We start from the raw sequence: 20,880 nt of genomic DNA on the forward strand, positions 1-20,880 counted from the left end.
AGAAAAGGTCTGTAGTTTCGCTCTTTTATCCTCTGAGAGACATGAATTAATTAGGCATGAATAACTCGAATATGTTATGATTAAACACAATAAACTATGTTCTATGCAATCTTGCTAGTATGTCGCACGCGCGCGATCGTCCGTCTCCGAGGTGATACACACGTGATTTGTAGGTAGGGATAAGTCTTAAGATAAAAATCTCGCGAGTAAAAACTTATTATAAAATAGAATAGAAAGAATAGAATACAACCCACCACCTCCCATGGCCCCACCAACCAATAAAAAAAAAGTTATAAAATAGCTTATTAATAATAGATAATAAGAAAATAAATTTTGCATGCCCACTGTATGGCGGATTGTAGCTGTAAATAAACCACTGTAACACCATCATTTTACCTGCAATCGTGCAAATAAATGATTTGATTTGAACCTCGCGGTTATATGGGCCGAAACGCGGGAGGGCGCCCGTTCGGTACTTGCTCGGTGGCTCGTTCCCTTTTCCTTCTTGACTCCCTACAAATTCTTTCTATCCTTTCCTTGTCCCTTTGAGTCTTTCTCCCCTTTCTGGGGCAGACGTGCACAAAAACCCAGATCCCCGCGTGCCCCGCGGTCCGGATCCTTCCTCAAACACCCACTGTTCCACGGTCACGGTCCGAGACCGACAAAAGTTAAAACAATTAAATAGTTAAAAGTAAATTAAATTAAATTAAATTAAAAGTTTATATAGGTACTAGCTTATGCTCGCGACTTCGTCCGCGTGGACTACAAAATTTCAAACCCCTATTTAACCACCTTAGGAGTTGAATTTTCAAAAATCCTTTCTTAGCGGATGCCTACGTCATAATAGCTATCTGGATGCCAAATTTCAGTCCGATCCGTCCAGTAGTTTGAGCTGTGCGTTGATAGATCAGTCAGTCAGTCAGTCAGTCAATCAGTCAGTCACCTTCTCCTTTTATATATATAGATGAGTGACAGAGAAAACGCTCTACAAAAAAACCAAAATGTAATTCTAAAGCCCGATGTACCTACATTACTTTCTGCCACGTACTGTATAAATAATGTCAAAATTATGATTTAAAATAATAAACCGTCGACGTTGCTTGCTTGAATATTTTATTGTAGAAATCAAAGAAAAGACGTATATTTAGATACGTAACACGATTACGAAAGCAAATCCGAAGATATCATAAATCTTAGCCCGTGCCGCTCTCGTGTGCATCGGCCCGTGTTCACCAAACCGTGCGGAAAACAAAAGCGGCGGAAACATTACTCCAGTCGTTCACAAGAAACATCGCGAGACAGTTTTCTACCTAAAACCGGCGAAAAATACACTAAAAACTAGCTTTAAACCGATAAAAACATCCAAAAACATATTTACAACGGTCGATTTTGAAAGTTCGATAAAAAAGTTCGATCTACCTTTGAAATTTAAAAAGTGGCATTAAAACTTGTTAAAATTACTTCTAAAGTGTCTCAAAATCATTAAAAAAGAGTATCAATAGTTATTTTTGACTACCATTAAAACTTAAAATTGCTTAGGTAAGTAACTAACTACTTATATTAAAAATTGGAACATAAAAATATAATTTTAAAAATTATTTGGATGTACTTATTATACATATGTAGTAGAATGTGCCTTTAACAAAAGCGGCGGACCTCCGCAAGAAAGACCGATAGACAGTTTTCTACCTAAAACCGGCGAAAAATACACTAAAAACTAGCTTTAAATCGATAAAAACATCCAAAAATACAACGGTCGATTTTGAAAGTTCGATAAAAAAGTCGAATCAAACTGCGAAATTGAAAAAAAATTGTAAAGTGGAATAAACTGTCTCGTAAACAGTTAAAAATCACTTTAAAGTTTTAAAATTATAGTTATTTTTGTCAATAAGTATTAAAAATCATTATGAAAGTGAATCTACCTGCGAATATTTAAAAAAAAATTTGAGTATGCCGTCTATAAGTACATACAGTAAAATCTAGTAGTAGTAGTAGTATACAGTAAAATCTGTGTAAAAGTAACTAATACTATCTAAAAACTGTTAAAAAAGTATTAAAATAGATATTTATAGATAACTTTCTTAAGATTGCGAGCTGGGAGGTATAGATAGTACACTATACATTATATTCATATTTAATTTTTAATGTGTTTTAACTTTTAGTGGAATCAGAATAATATTATAAATAATAAACTTAACTATTGACTAAAATTGAGTTTAAGTTAATTATAACTATACCTACTGTTAAAAATAAAAACAGTTAATCGAAAAATGCATGATAACAACAAAATTAATTATTTGCAAAAATAATGCGCGATAAATAAAGTTCGTGCGCGTTGACTCCATATATCTGAGTGTTATTGGTTTTTTTTTTAAACATGGTCGGCAAAAGAGTTGCTCTGTTCTGCCTATTTGCTTTCTACACACGGTATGCGGCCGGCGATGATTACCTCAGGATGGTGAGTGAGAATATGTTTATCATGATCATGATTGTGATCATCACAGTTAAAGATAGTGGAAAACTGAAAACTAAACGCATGCTATGATTTTGCGCATGTCAGTTACCCACAGATTAATCGAAGATACTTTTTCAAGACCTCGCTGGCGCAGTGGTGATGTGGTCTTTTGAACGCGGGTTCGATTCCCGGCAGGAGCAGAATTTATAATTCCTAAATTGTCTCTGGTCTGGTCTGGTAGCCAAGGCCATAGTCTCTCGCTCTGTCTGGTCTGGCTAGTTACTACCCTGGCTAGTCACCACCCTGCCGGCAAACGATTTAGCGTTCCGGTACGATGCCGTGTAGAAGCCGATAAGGGGTAGGTATGGGTGCAATAAAATTGCGACACTCCTTCCAAGTTAGCCCGCTACCATCTTACACTGCATCATCACTTACCACCAAGTGAGATCACAGTCAAGGGCTAAGTTGTAATAGAATATTTTTATTCAAATAAACTTTTACAAGTAGGCTATGGTACTTTTGAATCGTCAAATGCATCTATCACTGGTTTGAGTTGAGTTGAGCTATGTCGGTTACTCTAGGTCTCCTATGGATCTCCTCATTTCTAATTTGATCACAAAACTCCGCACATAGCTCTCTCCATCGCCCGCTGAGTGTCTCTGAGCTTTCTTATGAGGCCCATAGTTAGCGACCATGTCTCGGATCCATATGTCATCACTGGCAACACGCACTGTTCGAAGACTTTGGTCTTCAAGTACTGAGGAATTTTTGACAAGAAGACATCTCGAAGCTTCCTGAACGCTGCCCAACCGAGTCTGGGGACCCACTGCATTACTATCTCAAGAGAACTCCTACCATTATGTTATTAATGGAAAGGAGTCGCGACCAGAGGCGTCTTTACCTATGGTGAAGGGTGTGCGCGACGGGTCTAAGGGGGCGCCGAGCGCCCTCTAATGCGACACCTCCAAAGATGCGTCGATGCCGGCGCTCTCAAAGACCCTGCGCTCGTGTTATGGCCGACGCCGTTATCATTTAAAATTGCACCTTTTGCATCTGAATTTCTGTTTGAAAATATAAATGTTGGTATTCGATTTTGACCCTGCATGCTCCTACTATACTAGAGGGCGCCAGGGTACTGGTTGCACACGGGCGCCACAAGGACTAGAGATGCCTCTGGTCGCGACTCTCAGCATTGAGGAAGAAGAATAGATTTTCTAATCGCATGTTGCGCTTCAGAAGTTGCCAAAAGCACAAACTAGCAATTAAGCTCCATTGCCCTAAATGACCCGGTTTTGGCGGAAAATTTTGTCAACCCGGTCACGCCGTGGTCACACCGTGAAGGTTGTCGTCAGTACACAAAAGACGGTTTAACCCGTTTACTGAGGGCACTACCGTGACGAGGTTTTGGCAGTTTTGGGGTATGAAATACCTATATACATTACAACTACCTAGTCATCATCATCATGATCAACCCATCGCCGGCTCACTACAGAGCACGGGTCTCCTCGAGTGAGAAGGGTTTTGGCCATAGTCTACCACGCTGGCCATGTGCGGATTGGTAGACTTCACCTTTGAGAACATTATGGAGAACTCTCAGGCATGCAGGTTTCCTCACGATGTTTTCCTTCACCGTTAAAGCAAGTGATATTTTAATAACTTAAAAACCACTGAGTTACTCAAATGTGTGCAAAGGAGAAAGCTCGAATATCAGGGCCATGTTATGCGCAACCCAAAATACGATCTACTGCAGCTTATAATACATAGCCGTAGACGAATATCCTGGCTCAAGAACCTTCGCCAGTGGTTTAACATGAGTACAAGATCACTGTTTACGGCAGCAGTAAACAAGATCCAGTTAGCCTTAATGATTGCCAACCTCCGGTAGGAGATGGCACTTGAATAAGAAGAAGAAAAACGCACATAACTCCGAAAAGTTGGAGGTGCGTACCCGGGATCGAACCCCCGACCTCCGATTGGAAGGCGGACGTCCTAACCACTAACCTACGTCCTAATAACTACTAATAGCTACCTACTTGCAATTTTCTCCTGCCTATTGATTCGCTCAGTATCTAACATTGAATGGTCGTCGGAAATCGCAGCGTTGAAAGGTCTCCGACTAGGTGGTCGACATCCGGCGAGTCACAGGGAGCCGCTGGACTGAGGCGGTAAGATCGATGTGAAGTCCCTACAAGAGACCTACGAGTAGGTCCAGCAGTGTACTCTATCGGTTGATGATGATGATGATGATGATGACTAGAATGACAGAAATTGTAAATGATACCTAAAGTTGTAAAATTTTCACTTGCAAACAGTAGGTTACCAGTTGCCACATTGTTTCAAGTTGGCATCAAGTTACGTTATACAGACAGACAAGACAATAGCTATATACAAAACCGCTTTCGCTACGCCTAAGTGTATTTTAATTGCCATACGAAAATGAACTTTTATTTAAGTATCTAAATATTCTAAACTAGCTTATGTTCGCGACTTCGTCCGCGTGGACTACACGAATTTTAAACCCCTATTTCACCCCCTTAGGGGTTGAATTTTCAAAAATCCTTTCTTAGCGGATGCCTACGTCATAATAGCTATCTGCATGCCAAATTTCAGCCCGATCCGTCCAGTAGTTTGAGCTGTGCGTTGATAGATCAGTCAGTCAGTCAGTCAGTCAGTCACCTTTTCCTTTTATATATTTAGACTAGCTGATGCCAACGACATCGTACGCGTGGATTTAGGTTTTTAAAAATTAAAACTTTTGATTCTTAGGGATGAAAAGTAGCCTATGTCACTCCCCAGATCTTGGGCTGAGATCTATAGAGCGTACTTTGACTTTGCACAGACTTAAGATTGAGTTAAAACGAGACAGATTTCTATGAGAGACATAGCTCTGTCTCGTTTTAACTCTGTCTTAAGTCTAAGCTGCCGAGTGCCCACGTATATCTACGTAGTGCTCTATAGATCTCACCCTTAAACTATATCCATGCAAAAAACCGGCCAAGTGCGAGTCAGGCTCGCGCAATGAGGGTTCCGTACTACAGTCGTATTTTTTCGACATTTTGCACGATAATTCAAAAACAGATAAAAAGAAAAGATGATGGATAAAGAATAGATAAAAAATTGTTTTAGAATGCACAGGTGAAGCCCTTTTATATGATACCCCACTTGATATAGTTATCTTACTTCGAAAAATGAAAATACTAATTATAAGTTCATGACCACAATTTAATTTTTTTTGTGTGATATAACCACAAATTCACGGTTTTCAGATTTTTCCCCAAATGTCAGCTATAAGACCCACCTACCCACCAAATTTCATGACTCTAGGTCAACGGAAAGGAAATTAGAGGTTCTGGTTTCAGTCTACCGGTGCAGTTGTGAGCGCTGTGGTCTTAATATTGGGAGGTCCCGGGTTCGATTCCTGGCAGAGGTTTGGAGTTTTATAATTTCTAAATTTCTGGTCTGGTCTGGTGGGAGGCTTCGGCCGTGGCTAGTTACCACCCTACCGGCAAAGCCGTGCCGCCAAGCGATTTAGCGTTCCGGTACGATGCCGTGTAGAAACCAAAGGGGTATGGGTTTAATAAAAACAGCCATACCCCTTCCAGGTTAGCCCGCTATCATCTTAGACTGCATCATCACTTACCACAAGGTGAGATTGCAGTCAAGGGCTAACTTGTATCTGAATAAAAAAAAAAAGGTTAGCACGCTTCCATCTTAGACTGCATCGTCACTTACCATCAGCTGGGTGATTCGCTAACTCAGTTTCTAACACGGAATAATAGGCAAGGCGCCCATTTTTTAATCCGTTGAAGGTTTTCTACGAAAAAATATTTTAATATCACCCAGTGAGACAGCAATGTAGAACTAACCAACCTCGGTGGCTATCATTTAGTGTTAGACACTGAGAGAATCACCTAGCTGGTGAGATTGCAGTCAAGGGCTACATTGAATCTGGATTTTAAAAAATCTTAAGTTATAAACACTGGGTACTTTATTCTGTTCCAAGAAAATAATTTAATGACACTAAGTAGTTGAGTTAATATAACCTTGGTTCCACATTATGAACATGTCATATTAAGTTAATCATTTTAAGTTCATCCGGTAGTTCCGATCTTGTGACAGATTTGAAGGCTCTAGAAAAATGATTCGAGATGAAATCCAAGGTCCATCCGTCGGCTGCGAAGCTGTGATAGCCTAGTGGTTAGGACGTCCGCCTTCTAATCGGAGGTCGGGGATTCGATCCCGGGCACGCACCTCTAACTTTTCAGAGTTATGTGCGTTTTAATTGATTACCACTTGCCTTAACGGTGAAGGAAAACATCTTGAGGAAATCTGCATGCCTGAAAGTTCTCCATAATATGTTCTCAAAGGTGTGTGAAGTCTACCAATCCGCGTATGGCCAGCGTGGTAGACTATGGGCAAAACCCTTCTCACTCTGAGAGGAGACCCGTGCTCTGTAGTGAGCCGGCGATGGGTTGATCATGATGATCCATCAGCTTATACAGGGTGTCACCAGAACGCTAGCAAAAACTTAGCGTTATTGTTATACTATCTAAACACAAACCAATACCAATAACCATATTTTGCCTCATTTTGTAGTTTTAGTATTTTTCAATGTATAGCGCGCAAAACTAGGGTCAAAGCCCGCCTACGACGCGGCATTGACCTACTTACGCAACGTCCGTTGACTTCTAGCGTCAGTCAGATGTCAACGGACATATGACTGACGTCCGTCAGGGGTTATTTGCAATATACCCCTGGTGCAGTGGTAAGCTCTGTAGTCTTATTGGGGAGGTCCCGGGTTCGATTCTGGCCAGGGCAATTTCGGAATTTATATTTTCTAAATTGTCTCTGGTCTGGTCTGGTGGAAGGCTTCAGCCGTGGCTAGTTACCAACCTACCAGCAAAGCCATGCCGCCTTGTGGTTTCGCGTTCCGGTACGATGCCGTGTAGAAACCGATTAGGGGTCCAAGTTAGCCCGCTTCCATCTTAGACGGCATCATTACTTACCATCAAGTGAGATTACAGTCAAAGGCTAACTTGTATGAGAAAAAATAAATTTAATATTATGTTTTTTGCATTAATTACAGGGGATGAACACGAACGCAGCGGAGGCGACGCAGTTCCTTCGAGAATATGACAGAGAAGCTTCTGGAATGTGTTACAGGCAAGTTCACCATCTTCTCCACATTTTGACAACCTGATAATAAAACTTTGGCCCAGGTTTAGATATTAGTTCATCATGATCAACCGATCAGCGACTCACTACAGAGCTTCTCAGGGTGAGAAGGGAAAAATCTGAAAACCGCGAACTTTGACTTTCAAAGTCAAAGTCAAATGATTTATTCAAAATAGGTAATAAATCCTACTCTTTTCGATTGTCAGTTGTTGGATTTGTAAGATATAGTGGTGATAATTATTTCGCAAACTTAAAACTAAAGCTACGAGGGTTCCAAACGCGCCCAAGTCTGAGAAGAAGAGCCCACAACAAACTCAGCATCCTGAAAAAAAATTAAAATGTGTTCATGAACAAATATTAGTATTTTCAACTTTCAAAGTAAGATAACTATATCAAGTGGCGTATCATATGTGCATTCTAAAACAGATTTTTATTTATTTTTATGCATCATAGTTTCATAGTTTTTGAAATTATCGTGCAAAATGTCGAAAAAATACGACTGTAGTACGGAACACTCGTTGCGCGAGCCTGACTCGCACTTGGCCGGGTTTTTGATTGACGCGTCGCTTATTTTTTTTTTAAAGAATATTAGCCATGTTAAATGAGTAACATTCCCCTTTCCTCTCCAACTAAGCGTCAGGCTTGTGCTGGGAGTAGGTACGACAATAGTGCAACGGGCGGGGTTTGAACCGTCGACATTTCTGTTTTCAGTCCACTCCTATACCGGTTGAGCTATTGAGGCTCGTATACCAATACTCAATATACCAAGTGGGGTATCATTGAAAGGGCTTTCTTTACCTGTGCATTCTAAAACAGATTTTCATTTATTTTATGCATCATAGTTTTTGAAATGATCGTGCAAAATGTCGAAAAAATACGACTGTAGTACGGAACACTCGTTGCGCGAGCCTGACTCGCACTTGGCCGGGTTTTTGATTGACGCGTCGCTTATTTTTTTTTTAAAGAATATTAGCCATGTTATGACTAATATTGCCCTTTCCTCTCCAACTAAGCGTCAGGCTTGTGCTAGGAGTAGGTACGACAATAGTGCAACGGGCGGGGTTTGAACCGTCGACCTTTCTGTTTTCAGTCCACTCCTATACCGGTTGAGCTATTGAGGCTCGTATACCAATACTCAATATACCAAGTGGGGTATCATTGAAAGGGCTTTCTTTACCTGTGCATTCTAAAACAGATTTTCATTTATTTTTATGCATCATAGTTTTTGAAATTATCGTGCAAAATGTCGAAAAAATACGACTGTAGTACGGAACACTCGTTGCGCGAGCCTGACTCGCACTTGGCTGGGTTTTTGATTGATGCGTCGCTTATAGGTATCTCTACATTTAATCAATTTGTCGTTTTCAGAGTAACCATGTCCCAATGGAAGTTTGTCACCAACATAACAGAGTACAATAGACGAAGAATGCTGGAGGAACTGGCCCTGAGCTCCAAGTTCGAGAGGCTGTCCTGGAGGAAGGCGGCTGCCTATGATGCTTCAAGATTATCAGACCCTCAGGGAAGGAAGCAGTTGACCAGGATTGTCCAAGCCAGTCGGGCTGCATTGCCTGATGATAAATTTACTGAGGTTATATTTTCTCTCATATTTTTTCAAAGAATTTTAGCCATGTTTATCATGACTTGCTTGGGGTTTGAACCGCCGACCTTTGGGTATTGAGGCTTTAATTTCTCTCGCTCCACTCTTCTGTGTAGTATTATTTCATGTAAGTCTTGTGGTAATTATTACATATCAAGCTGTATATGCCTATAATTGATGATTGTAGTAGGACTGGAATTGTTTGTGACATGTTTTTTTTTTTTTTTTTTTTTTTTTTTTTTTTTTATATTTTGTGAATGTTGTTGTGAATTTATCGTTGGCATATCTAATAAAATAAAATAAAATAAAAATAAAATTACCACCGGTTACGAAACCAGCGTCTACTGAGAAGAGCCAACAAGAAAAGCAATTTAGAAGTTACACTTTTCAAAAGCGGTGATACTTGATAGCCTTGTGGTTAAGACGTCAGCCTCTTGTTCGAGAGGTCGGGTTTTTGACTCAGAACACACACATCTAACTATATCTTAAGAAATTAAATTTCACTTGCTTTAACGGGGAAGGAAAACATCGTGAGAAACCTGCATACCTGAGAGTTCTCCATAATGTTCTCAAAGGTGCGTGAAGTCTGCCAATCCGCACTTGGCCAACGTGTTAGACTATGGCCAAACTCTTCTCATTCCGAGAGGAAACCCGTGCTCAGTAGTGGGCTGGTGATGGGTTGATCATGACGATGATGACAATAGCCTCAATAGCTCGACGGTTAAAGGTGCGGACTGAAATCCGAAAGGTCGCCGGTTCAAACCCCACCCGATGCACTATTGTCGTATCTACTCCTAGCACAAGCTTCACGCTTAATTGGAGAGGAAAGGGTCATGGCTAATATTCTAAAAAAAGAACTTCTATTCCAGATCCAACAACTAATAACAGAAATGAAGGAAGTCTACAACGCAGCGAAAATCTGTCCATTTGGTCAGAAACCCTATGACCCCCATGTTCCCAAGATCCCATTCTCGACAGAAATTCCCGAAACCAAAGCCCACCAACCTTACCAACTTAACAACCAACCGTTTCAGCATTACCAACCTAATCACGAAAATTCCGACTACCCCAACTATTGTGATATGCAATTGGATCCTGAGATTTCGAGGATTTTAGCGCACTCCAGGATTGAGAAGGAGTTGCTGTACGTATGGCAGAGTTTCAGGGATAAGACGGGGCCGAAGCTGAAGAATAAGTTCATGAGATATGTACAATTGGCGAATGAAGCGGCTGTTAATACTGGTAAGATTGTTCTCTTATATATCAACTAGCTTATGCTCGCGACTTTGTTCGCGTGGACTACACAAATTTCAAACCCTTATTTCACCCCTTAGGGTTCGAATTTTCAAAAATCCTTTATTAGCGGATGCCTACGTCATAATAGCTATCTGCATGCCAAATTTCAGCCCGATCCGTCCAGTAGTTTAAGCTGTGCGTTGATAGATCAGTCAGTCAGTCAGTCAGTCAGTCAGTCAGTCAGTCAGTCGGTCAGTCAGTCAGTCAGTCAGTCAGTCACCTTTTCCTTTTATATATTTAGACTAGCCTAGGTGAAATTTAGAAAATCGACGTGAGAGTAGAATACCTTGAAAAATGACGGACTTTCCTACAAACTTTGCAATTGTGAAGTAAGATTTACATCTGCTGAGGATGCTCCGGTGTCGGGGCGAAACGTGCGTCGATTGTGTTTTAGGATTTGTGTGGTGCTGCGTGGTGGTGGTGCGTATTGCTTGCCGAGTGGCTGCTTTTCCTGCATGGTTAGCAGTGGGAGGGCGGGCAGTGCATTTCGCATGCTGCATGTTGCATCATACAGATTCGACCAGTTTCAGCGGATTACAGCAAATTAAGTTTTTGGTTCATTGCATAAACTTTCATCCCTTATTTTTAACCCTTTTGGCAGCAGAATTTTCAAAAATCGTGAATTATGTTTTTTTTAATTCTTAACCGAAAGCCTGTACACCAAGTTTTGTCGATGTGACTTATACAAACTTCCATCCCCCATTTACTTTCGAAAAACCTTTCTTAGTATATAACTACTCTTTACAAAGAACACGCCCTCAAAATTTCATGTCTCTAGGACCAGCGGTCGCACAGACAAGACGCAGTGTTGGAAAACCCCTCCTCCCACTAGGTAGACGGAGATTTTCAAGTCAGAGTGTTACAGAGCCTGACTTCTCTTAACAGTTCTACATCATAATACAATTTTTCAGGTTACCGAGACGCAGGCGATCAAATGCGAGCGGCCTACGAGGACCCATCCTTCAGAGCGAGTGTGGAAGAGATATACAACCAGGTGGCGCCACTGTACAAGCAACTGTTCACTTATGTGCGACGGAAGCTGGTGCAGAGATATGGAGAGACCACCGTCAGACCTGATGGGCCTATACCTGCGCACTTATTGGGTAAGTATATGTACACCAAATGCGAGCGGCCTATGAGGACCCATCCTTCAGAGCCAGTGTGGAAGAGATATACAACCAGGTGGCGCCACTGTACAAGCAACTGTTCACTTAATGTCAGACCGTCAGAGCTGATGGGCTTATACCAGCGCACTTATTGGGTAAGTATCTGTACACCAAATGCGAGCGGCCTCTGAGGTGAGGACCCATCCTTCAGAGCCAGTGTGGAAGAGATATACAACCAGGTGTAAAACTCAAATTTGGTTGTTGCAACTGAAAAATTTCTGTCGAAAATGCAGATTTCCTAACGACTTTTTGTTCTTTATTAGCCTTTCCTGCTTTTTGATATAATAAAAACAAAACCTTCATATTCCAGGGAACATGTGGGCGCAAAACTGGAAGTCAATAATGGATTTGGTGATGCCGTTCCCGCAGTCGCCGAATATAGATGTTACTTCGGAAATGCTTCGGCAAGGGTTTACACCGCTAAGGTATTATTCTTCTTCTTCTTCTCTTAATATATGGCTTTTTCCAGTGCCATGTAAGGTATTATTATATTACACTATTAAAATTAAAATATAAAATATAGAAGACTAAAAAATACCCGGCTGAGTTTGTTGTAAGACTTCTTAGACCTGGCGCGTTCAGTTAAAAATTATCACCACTAGGTACATCTTACAAATCCAACAACCGACAATCAAAAAGTGTAATTTATTACCTACTAGATGATGCCCGCGACTTCGTCCGCTTGGATTTAGGTTTTTTAAAATCCCGTGGGAACTCTTTCATTTTTCGGGATAAAAAGTAGCCTAAAAAGCCTATGTCCTTCCCCGGGATACAATCTATCGCTGTACCAAATTTCGTCAAAATCCGTTGAACAGATGGGCCGTGAAAGGCTAGCAGACAGACAGACAGACACACTTTCGCATTTATAATATTAGTATGGATTTTGAATAAATTATTTGATTTATTAACTTTTATAGTCGTATTCCTCATTTCATATTCTAGTCAAGAGTCCTTTAACCGAGACGTATTATTTCTGTTGTCGTCATGCATAAGGCCATTTGCCAATAAAAAATTGATTTGTCTATTCCAGAATGTTCCAAATGGCCGAAGAGTTCTACGTATCTATGGGCCTGAAGCCAGTGCCTCCAGAGTTCTGGCGCGGCTCCATGCTGGCGCGGCCTCCGCAGCGTAGTGTGCAGTGCACCGCCAGCGCCTGGGACTTCTGTAATAGGATAGACTACAGGTTTACAAGCTCTTCATCCTTCTAGAACAATGACGTCACAATCCGTAAACGACAAAAATATCAACCGATAGACGTCCACTGCTAGACATAGGTCTCTTATAGGGACTTCCACATGCCACGGTCTTGCGCCGCCGCCATCCAGCGGCTCCTTGCGACTCGTCTGATGTCGTCCGTCCACCTAATGGGGGGTCTTCCAACGCTGCGTCTTCCGGTGCGAGGTCGCCATTCCAGCACCTTGGGACCCCAACGTCTATCGGTTGTACGAACTATGTCCCCTGCCCATTGCCACTTCAGCTTCGCAACCCGTTGAGCTATGTCGGTTACTCTAGTTCTCCTACGGATCTCCTCATTTCTGATTTGATCACGTAGAGAAACTCCGCACATAGCTCTCTCCATCGCCCGCTGAGTGACTCTGAGCTTTCTTATGAGGCCCATAGTTAGCGACCATGTCTCGGATCCATGTCATCACACTGTTCGAAGACTTTGGTCTTCCAGCACTGAGAACATAAACTACCTACCACCATACAAAACATCACATCATTTTATCACTACAGTCCAAGACCCTATTGTTTCTTTATGTTGTAGAATAAAGCAGTGCACAGAGGTGTCGATGCAGGACCTGATCTCCACTCACCATGAAATGGCACACATACAGTACTATCTGCAATATGCTGACCAACCGCAGCTTTTCAGAGATGGCGCAAATCCTGGTAACTTGTTTGATAGTAGTTAAAGGCAAGATGCCGTTAGGCAAGATGGAGAAAGATGATAATAGTAACTAATAAAGTCAAAAGTCAAAATCTAAAGGAAAGGTGACTGACTGACAGATCTATCAACGCACAGCTCAAACTACTCGTACTTTCCGGATCGGGCTAAAATTTGGCATGCAGATAGCTATTATGATATTGTAGACGTCAGCTAAGAAAAGATTTTTGAAAATTCAACCCCTAAGGGGGTGGAATAGGGGTTTGAAATTCGTGTAGTCTACGCGGACGAAGTTGCGAGCATAAGGTAGTTAGGTATAGATCAAAAGCAACAAAAATTACGAATTATTAATTAGTTTGTAATTTTTAATGCCGATACACAAAAAGACTAATTTTTCAAGTTTTGTCTAATTATTTTTGCAGCATTCCATGAAGCGGTAGCTAACGCAGCCACATTATCTGTATACAACATACCACATCTGCAACGAATGGGACTTTACCAAAACAAGTAAGTTTTTAGTTTTTCATTTATCTGTATCACTAATTCGCCTTTTTCTAATACAGATTAAATGCAGATTAATTAATCCTTAAATTACGTAAAACATTTAGTAATTCTCTGAACTTGTGTTTTTAAATAAAACTTAATAAACGTCTTCAATAAACTTTGACCTAGAGCTCTACCCTGAGTAACACCCACAGCAATTAGTACTCGTATATCAGGTAACTCATAATCTCAACTTGTGATTAAATTAGCCGAACTTTTAAAAACTTATGAAATAATATTAGACCTGTTTTAATTTAATTACTTATCTTTCTTTAGTCTGATACACCCAGTCAAAGGCTGGCTTAAATCCAAATATAAAAATTAACTTTTTTTTAATGTATTCGATCAGGTCCCACGACCCGTATGAAGTCAGTATGAACTTCCTGATGTCCATGGCTTTGGAGAAGGTGGCTTACCTACCTTTCGCATTTATGGTGGATCAGGTAAGCCATAAATGAGACCTTTTCGTCCTAACATGATCTTGGCATTTCACTAGAATCTGCCTATTCTTATTTGGAAGAATGAACTTGATGAATGAAAATGAGAAGTTCTAGTTTTCTTATCCAGATACAAGTTAGCCCTTGACTGCAATCTCACCTGGTGGTAAGTGATGATACAGTATAAGATGTAACCTGGCTAACTTGGACCCCAAATCGGTTTATACACGGCATTCGTACCGGTACGCTAGATCACTTTGCTGGTAGAGTGTTGACTAGGCACTTTACAATCACTTAACTTTAACTATAGCCATCAAGCGATAATGATATGAGCAGAACCGACAAAAATCTACCTTTCTGACTATAGTCGACGCATTTTAAACTGAGTCGTCGAGTTATCTGTCTGTTACCTACGACCTATAAGTGCGAGCGAAACAGACAGATAACTGGACGACTCAGTTTAAAATGCGTCGACTATAATCAGAAAGGATATTGGAAAAATTCTAGAAAGGGAATTCTAGAAAGAACAACTTATGAAAGAAATCACAGGTTAATAATAAGAAAAAAATTATATTTTCAGTGGCGATGGTCAGTATTTGAAGATGGCGTACAACACATGAACGCAAGATGGTGGCAAATGAAGTTAAGATTTCAAGTAAGTTTGAAACAAAGAATCTGCATAAACAAAAGAAAATAATAGCCGAACAAATTATAACGGAAGCAAAACTACATGTAGAAGAGATTAACACCCTCAGAAATGAGGATTAAGACATAGAAGGAAAACTAGATAAGGCTAATGAGGAACATTTTAAATTTATTGCAACCTTTCAGGGTGTATCTCCTCCGATTGCGAGAACAGAAGCAGATTTTGATCCCGGATCGAAATATCACATAATATCTGACCAGGTAAGTAAGTAATCGTAATTTCAAATTTACGATGTGATCCTATTTGATACTATTATATCCTATCATCTTTTTAACTTTGTTTAAAATCTCTACGATCTCTATTTCTCTTCTAGAAAAACTCTTCTAATATAATTAGATGTCCTTATTTTGCTGGTCTTCTCTTAGAATATATAGTCACTTGTTTTAAAACTTGTTATTCTACATATAATATTATGTATTTCAACAACAAATTCAACAATTATAAAACAAATCCTGAACTTTCTATTCACTAAACTACTTACCAACTAATTTCTAAAATGTCTATAACATTCTATAAAATAGGTAAAACTGCTTCAACATTTTTGAGTTCTAACTTTACAGTTTTCATTACTTTTAGTCCTTTGTTTACTATGCCACTATTTTAATCACGGTTAAGTATTAATATTTTTAGTTTTTTAGTGGTTCATTTTTTAAATAATAATTATTAGGTATTTTTTTTAGGTATTTTAAGTCTTTACTTATGTCTTACTAGCTTATGCTCGCGACCGCGTGGACTACAGAAATTTCAAACCCCTATTTCACCTCCTTAGGGGTTGAATTTTCAAAAATCCTGTATTAGCCGATGCCTACGTATATAATAGCTATCTGCATGCCAAATTTCAGCCCGATCCGTCCAGTAGCTTGAGCTGTGCGTTGATAGATCAGTCACTAGTCAGTCAGTTACTTTTTCGTTTTATATAATATTTTAGTACTTAGATTTCATTAATTGTCATTTTTTGATTTGTTTCATTAATTAAACCACCTGAAAACTACCTGACTATTCATAAGCACTTGTAGAAAGTTGACATGAATAAAAACATAATCTATTCTATTCTATTCTAATGACAGGAGTACATCAAATACTTCCTAGCAACGATCTTGGAGTTCCAGATCTTCGAGCAGCTGTGTGTAGCAGCTGGATACACTGGGCACCTGTACGAGTGCGATGTCTATAGGAGCAGAGATGCTGGGAGACTTCTCAGGTAAATACCTACTTACTCAACAATAAAAACCGGCCAAGTGCCTGGCAGACTCGCGCATCGAGGGTTCCGTACTTGCGTATTTTTTTCGTCATTTTTCACGATAAATCAAAAACTATCTCTATATATAAAAAACCGGCCAAGTGCAAGTCAGACTCGCGCATCGAGGGTTCCGTACTTGCGTATTCTTTTCGACATTTTTCACGATAAATCAAAAACTATATCTACATGTAATGTTATACGCAGAAGCTCACCAACATCGACTTCGCCATCATGTTAATTTGGAGGCTGTGAAGCTTCTAGATAACATGGATATCAAAAGGAGGCTCAAAAGAACCAAGCCGTTCGAATTAGTGTTAAAAAGTACAAAAGTGCAGCGTTTGTGTAATAGTGCTTGTGCTACTTTATTTTTCTAGGTCACAAGAACATAGTGAACTGTAAGTACGTGTTAGAATAAACTAAGGACAGTTATTGGACTGTAAATTAGATTTAAAAATTTAATCATAAGTAGAAGTTTAAGCTAGAATAATATTACTCATTAGCCCATAGGCTAGATGGTAGTAGTAATAAAGCTGCCATTTTATAATGGTGCTTTATGGTAGGAAAAAAAAAAAAAAAAAAAAAAAATCTACATGTAAAAAACCGGCCAAGTGCAAGTCAGACTCGCGCATCGAGGGTTCCGTACTTAAAAATTATTGTACATAAAAATAAATGAAAATCTTTTTTAAAATGTATAAAATCAATAAAGCCTTTCATATGATATCCCCACTTGGTATAGTTGACATTTTCATTTTTAGGGTTCCGTACCTCAAAAGGAAAAACGGAACCCTTATAGAATCACTTTGTTGTCTGTCTGTCGATCTGTCAAGAAACCTACAGGGTACTTCCCGTTGACCTAGAATCATGAAATTTGGCAGGTAGGTAGATCTTATAGCAGACATTTGGGGAAAAATCTGAAAACCGTGAATTTGTGGTTACATCACACAAAAAAATTCAATTGTGGTCATGAACTAATAATAATTAGTATTTTCGATTTTCTAAGTAAGATAAACTATATCAAGTGGGGTATCATATGAAAGGTCTTCACCTGTGCATACTAAAAGAGATTTTTATTTATTTTTATGCATCATAGTTTTTGAATTATCGTGCAAAATGTCGAAAAATACGACTGTATTACGGAACCCTCGTTGCGTGAGCCTGCCTCGCACTTGGCCGGTTTTTTCTACTATGTGCCATACTCTGCTGATAATAAATAACTGTTTCAGTGAAATAATGCAGCCCGGAGCTTCGATTTCAGCGTCGGATATAATAAGAAGTATAACCCGCGGCAAGACTAACAGGATATCCCCGGAATCTCTCGTCAAGTTAGTATCAACCTATCGCCGGCCCACTACTGAGCAAGAGTCACTTTTGTTAAGTTTTATTATATACTAGCTGATTCCTGCGACTTCGTCCGCGTGGATTTACGTTTTTTAAAATCCCGCGGGAACTCTTTGATTTTTCGGGATTGTTGTCGTTGCTTGGTATGAATTCACTATGAACACTTCCTGAATCTTGATAACCCAGGCGGGCAGTAACCCTGCAGCATCAGGATTAAGGAGTTGAATCTAGAATTTTTTATGTGACCACGACGTAAACTTTTTTTGTTGATTTAAAAAAAAATTTTGCAAATCGGTCCAGAAACCTCGAAAAAATCGATGTAGAAAAAAGAACCACCTCCTTTTTGACAGTCGGTTAAAAACCGATGACCTTGAAATATTTACGGAACAATCTTTAAAATATCCCCTTTCTAACAAAAAAAGAATGAATGAAATCGGACTACGCGTTAATGAATTACAACTCGGTATACATTTTAACTTTCATCCCCTCTCCTACGGGAACCATGCTGAATTTCGGGATAAAAAGTATCCTATATTCTTCCTCATAGTATGACCTCAAATCGTACCAAGTTTCATTGGAATACATTCAGTAGTTTCAGCGTGATGCGCGGCCGTGATACAGACAGACAGACAGACAGACAGACAAAAATGAAAAAAATTACAGTTTTGGGTTCAGTATCGATTATAGAGTGCCCTCGAAAAAAATATTTCAAAATATCTTCAATGTACAGAATTTGACCTGTTACAGTTTTATTATAAGTATTGATTAAAGAGAGAAGAGAAGAAAGAGCCTCAATAGCTCAACCGGTAAAGGAGTGGACTGATAACCGAAAGGTCGACGGTTCAAACCCCGTCCGTTGCACTATTGTCGTACCTACTCCTAGCACAAGCCTGACGCTTAGTTGGAGAGGAAAGGGGAATATTAGTCATTTAACATGGCTAATATTCTTTTTAAAAAAAAAATTGTTTTTAATTTTACGGATCATTAAAATGAAACCATTTTACTTGGCGTCCAATAGACCACAGACTTCTTTATTTTTCTTAAATGTCTTAAAGTAACTCTTTACTCTATTACCATAGATTCGCTTAGATAGACTAGATATTTTTAAAGGCAAAGGAAATAAATTAATTTCTATCAACCTTTAGAATGAGAAGCGTATAGACTATAGTCCGCCACGCGCTGGCCCAGTGGGGATTGGCAGACGAGAGCATTATGGAGAACTCATAGGCATGCAGGTTTCCTCACGATGTTTTCCTTCACCGTTAAAGCGAGATATTGAATTGCTTAAGAGCGTAAAATAGGGTTATGTAGCGTACAAGGAGTTTAAGCCCATTTTTGACCCCTTAAATTTTGTAAATCCCTGCATTTACTTAAAAACTTATTTTCTGTTTTATTACCAAGTAAGACAACATTTTGCAATTTATTGATAGTTTGTTTCTTATTGCCTAAAATATCAAAAGACTATTATTCAATTTTCGATTTCGTGCCATCTTTGACATTCACTACATCAAAAGTTACCTATTAAATTTACACAAAAAGATATATTTATTAAAGGAGAGGTCCTAAACTACTACTATACCAGATAAAAGTTTTCTATTTAGTATTTTTTACATTATAAAACGCACATACGTAATGATCTATCAACGCACAGCTCAAACTACTAGACGGATCGGGATAAAATTTGGCATGTAGATAGTATTATGATTTATGACGTAGGCATCCACTAGGATTTTTGAAAATTGAACTCCTAAGGGGGTGAGATAGGGTTTTTTAAAAATAATAATAATACTTTTTTTTTAGTGATAAGTTTTTCTGTATGTATAATTGTATATACTATATATAGTCTGTAATTAAAAATATAATACTAGCCGTGTTAATTAAAACTAATATTCCCCTTTCCCCTCCAACTAAGTGAAAAGCTTGTTCTAGGAGCTAGGAGTAGATACGCCAATAGTGCAACTGGTGGGGTTTGAACCGGCAACCTTTCGGAATTTAGTCTGCTCCTTAACCGTTGAGCTATTGAAGCTCTGGTTTAAAATTCGTGTAGTCCACATGGATGAAGTCGCGAGCATAAGCTAGTCTTATTGTATTATTTTTCATTTTTCCAGGTATTTCCGTCCGTTAGAACTATGGCTCCGCGTCCAGAACCGTGACGAACAAGTCATAGGCTGGAACTCCAACTTGCACGACGTTGCCCTGTTTGCCCCCCAGAGGGGACTGTCAAATACTAACTATCTGTCATTTATGTTGTTATTTACCTCTTTTATTATTGTAATTAGTTTGTAAGATTGTTTTTTGTAAGCAATAAATGATGTTTTTGTTTTATTAATTTTTTTACTAAATCTTTAACTTAAACTAAAACTGTAACTTTTTAACCTTCCGGGATAACAAGTATAGCATATAATATGTCCGTTTCTGGGATCCAAACTGCACCAATTTACGTCTAAATCGGTTAAACGAATAAGCTGTGAATAGGTAACAGACAGGCAGATACACTGTTGCATTTATAATAGTATATTTAGTATGAATGTGAAAGTTTATGCATAGTTACTTAACGAGTCATTCATAAGTTGGAACCCCAACTTTCAAGTCCGTTAGAACTATAACGAACAAGTCATAGGCTGGAACTCCAACTTGCACGACGTAGCTTGTTTGCCCCTCAAAGGGGACTGTCAAATACTAACTGTCTGTCATTTGTGTTGTTACTTACCTTATCTCGTTTATATTTTCTACTTATAAATAGTTTGTAAGATTGTTTTTCGTAAGGATTAAGGAATAAATGATATTTTTGTTTTAATGTATTTTTTTACTAAATCCCGAATCCCTTTGATTTTCCGGGATAAAAAATATAGCAGATGTCAGTCTAGCCCCTTAGTTTCTACACGACATCATACCGGAACGCTAAATCGCTTGGCGGCACGGCTTTTGCTGGTTGGGTTGGTAACTAGCCACGGTCGTAGCCTTCCACCAGACCAGACCAGAGGCAACTTAGAAAATAAGAATTTCTAAATTGCCCCTGCCAGGAATTGAATCCGGGAC

General features: G+C 39.3%; 1 protein-coding gene across 4 annotated transcripts; it reads left to right on the forward strand.

Annotated features, from left to right (window-relative positions):
• Nucleotides 1–1,288: 1,288 nt before the first annotated feature.
• LOC117994642 (angiotensin-converting enzyme-like) lies at nucleotides 1,289–20,638 on the forward strand. 4 transcript variants are annotated; one of them, XM_069507931.1, is made up of 16 exons: nucleotides 1,289–1,539; nucleotides 2,163–2,458; nucleotides 7,542–7,618; nucleotides 8,999–9,218; nucleotides 10,097–10,469; nucleotides 11,435–11,626; nucleotides 12,000–12,114; nucleotides 12,720–12,872; nucleotides 13,458–13,582; nucleotides 14,000–14,084; nucleotides 14,470–14,563; nucleotides 15,138–15,212; nucleotides 15,389–15,463; nucleotides 16,331–16,464; nucleotides 17,727–17,825; nucleotides 19,950–20,638. In XM_069507931.1, exons 2-16 carry the CDS (start codon nucleotides 2,378–2,380, stop codon nucleotides 20,125–20,127), a joined length of 2,076 nt encoding a protein of 691 aa, XP_069364032.1. In that variant the 5' UTR covers nucleotides 1,289–1,539; nucleotides 2,163–2,377; the 3' UTR covers nucleotides 20,128–20,638. The 4 variants fall into 4 exon arrangements, with proteins under 4 accessions (XP_069364032.1, XP_069364033.1, XP_069364034.1 ...); XM_069507932.1 differs by having other exon boundaries at nucleotides 2,222–2,458; XM_069507933.1 differs by having other exon boundaries at nucleotides 2,260–2,458.
• The last annotated feature ends 242 nt before the right edge of the window (nucleotides 20,639–20,880 follow it).

The sequence above is a fragment of the Maniola hyperantus genome, chromosome 27 (assembly GCF_902806685.2).
Source record: "Maniola hyperantus chromosome 27, iAphHyp1.2, whole genome shotgun sequence".
Lineage (NCBI taxonomy): Eukaryota > Metazoa > Arthropoda > Insecta > Lepidoptera > Nymphalidae > Maniola > Maniola hyperantus.

What these genes read in the sequence shown, in the direction of transcription:
- LOC117994642 (XM_069507931.1), top strand. Translation starts at nt 2,378, where the DNA reads ATGGTCGGCAAAAGAGTTGCTCTGTTCTGCCTATTTGCTTTCTACACA. An exon ending in TGTAATAGGATAGACTACAG is followed by an intron (nt 12,873 to 13,457) that starts GTTTACAAGCTC and finishes TTTATGTTGTAG; the next exon opens with AATAAAGCAGTGCACAGAGG. An exon ending in ATCACATAATATCTGACCAG is followed by an intron (nt 15,464 to 16,330) that starts GTAAGTAAGTAA and finishes TTCTAATGACAG; the next exon opens with GAGTACATCAAATACTTCCT.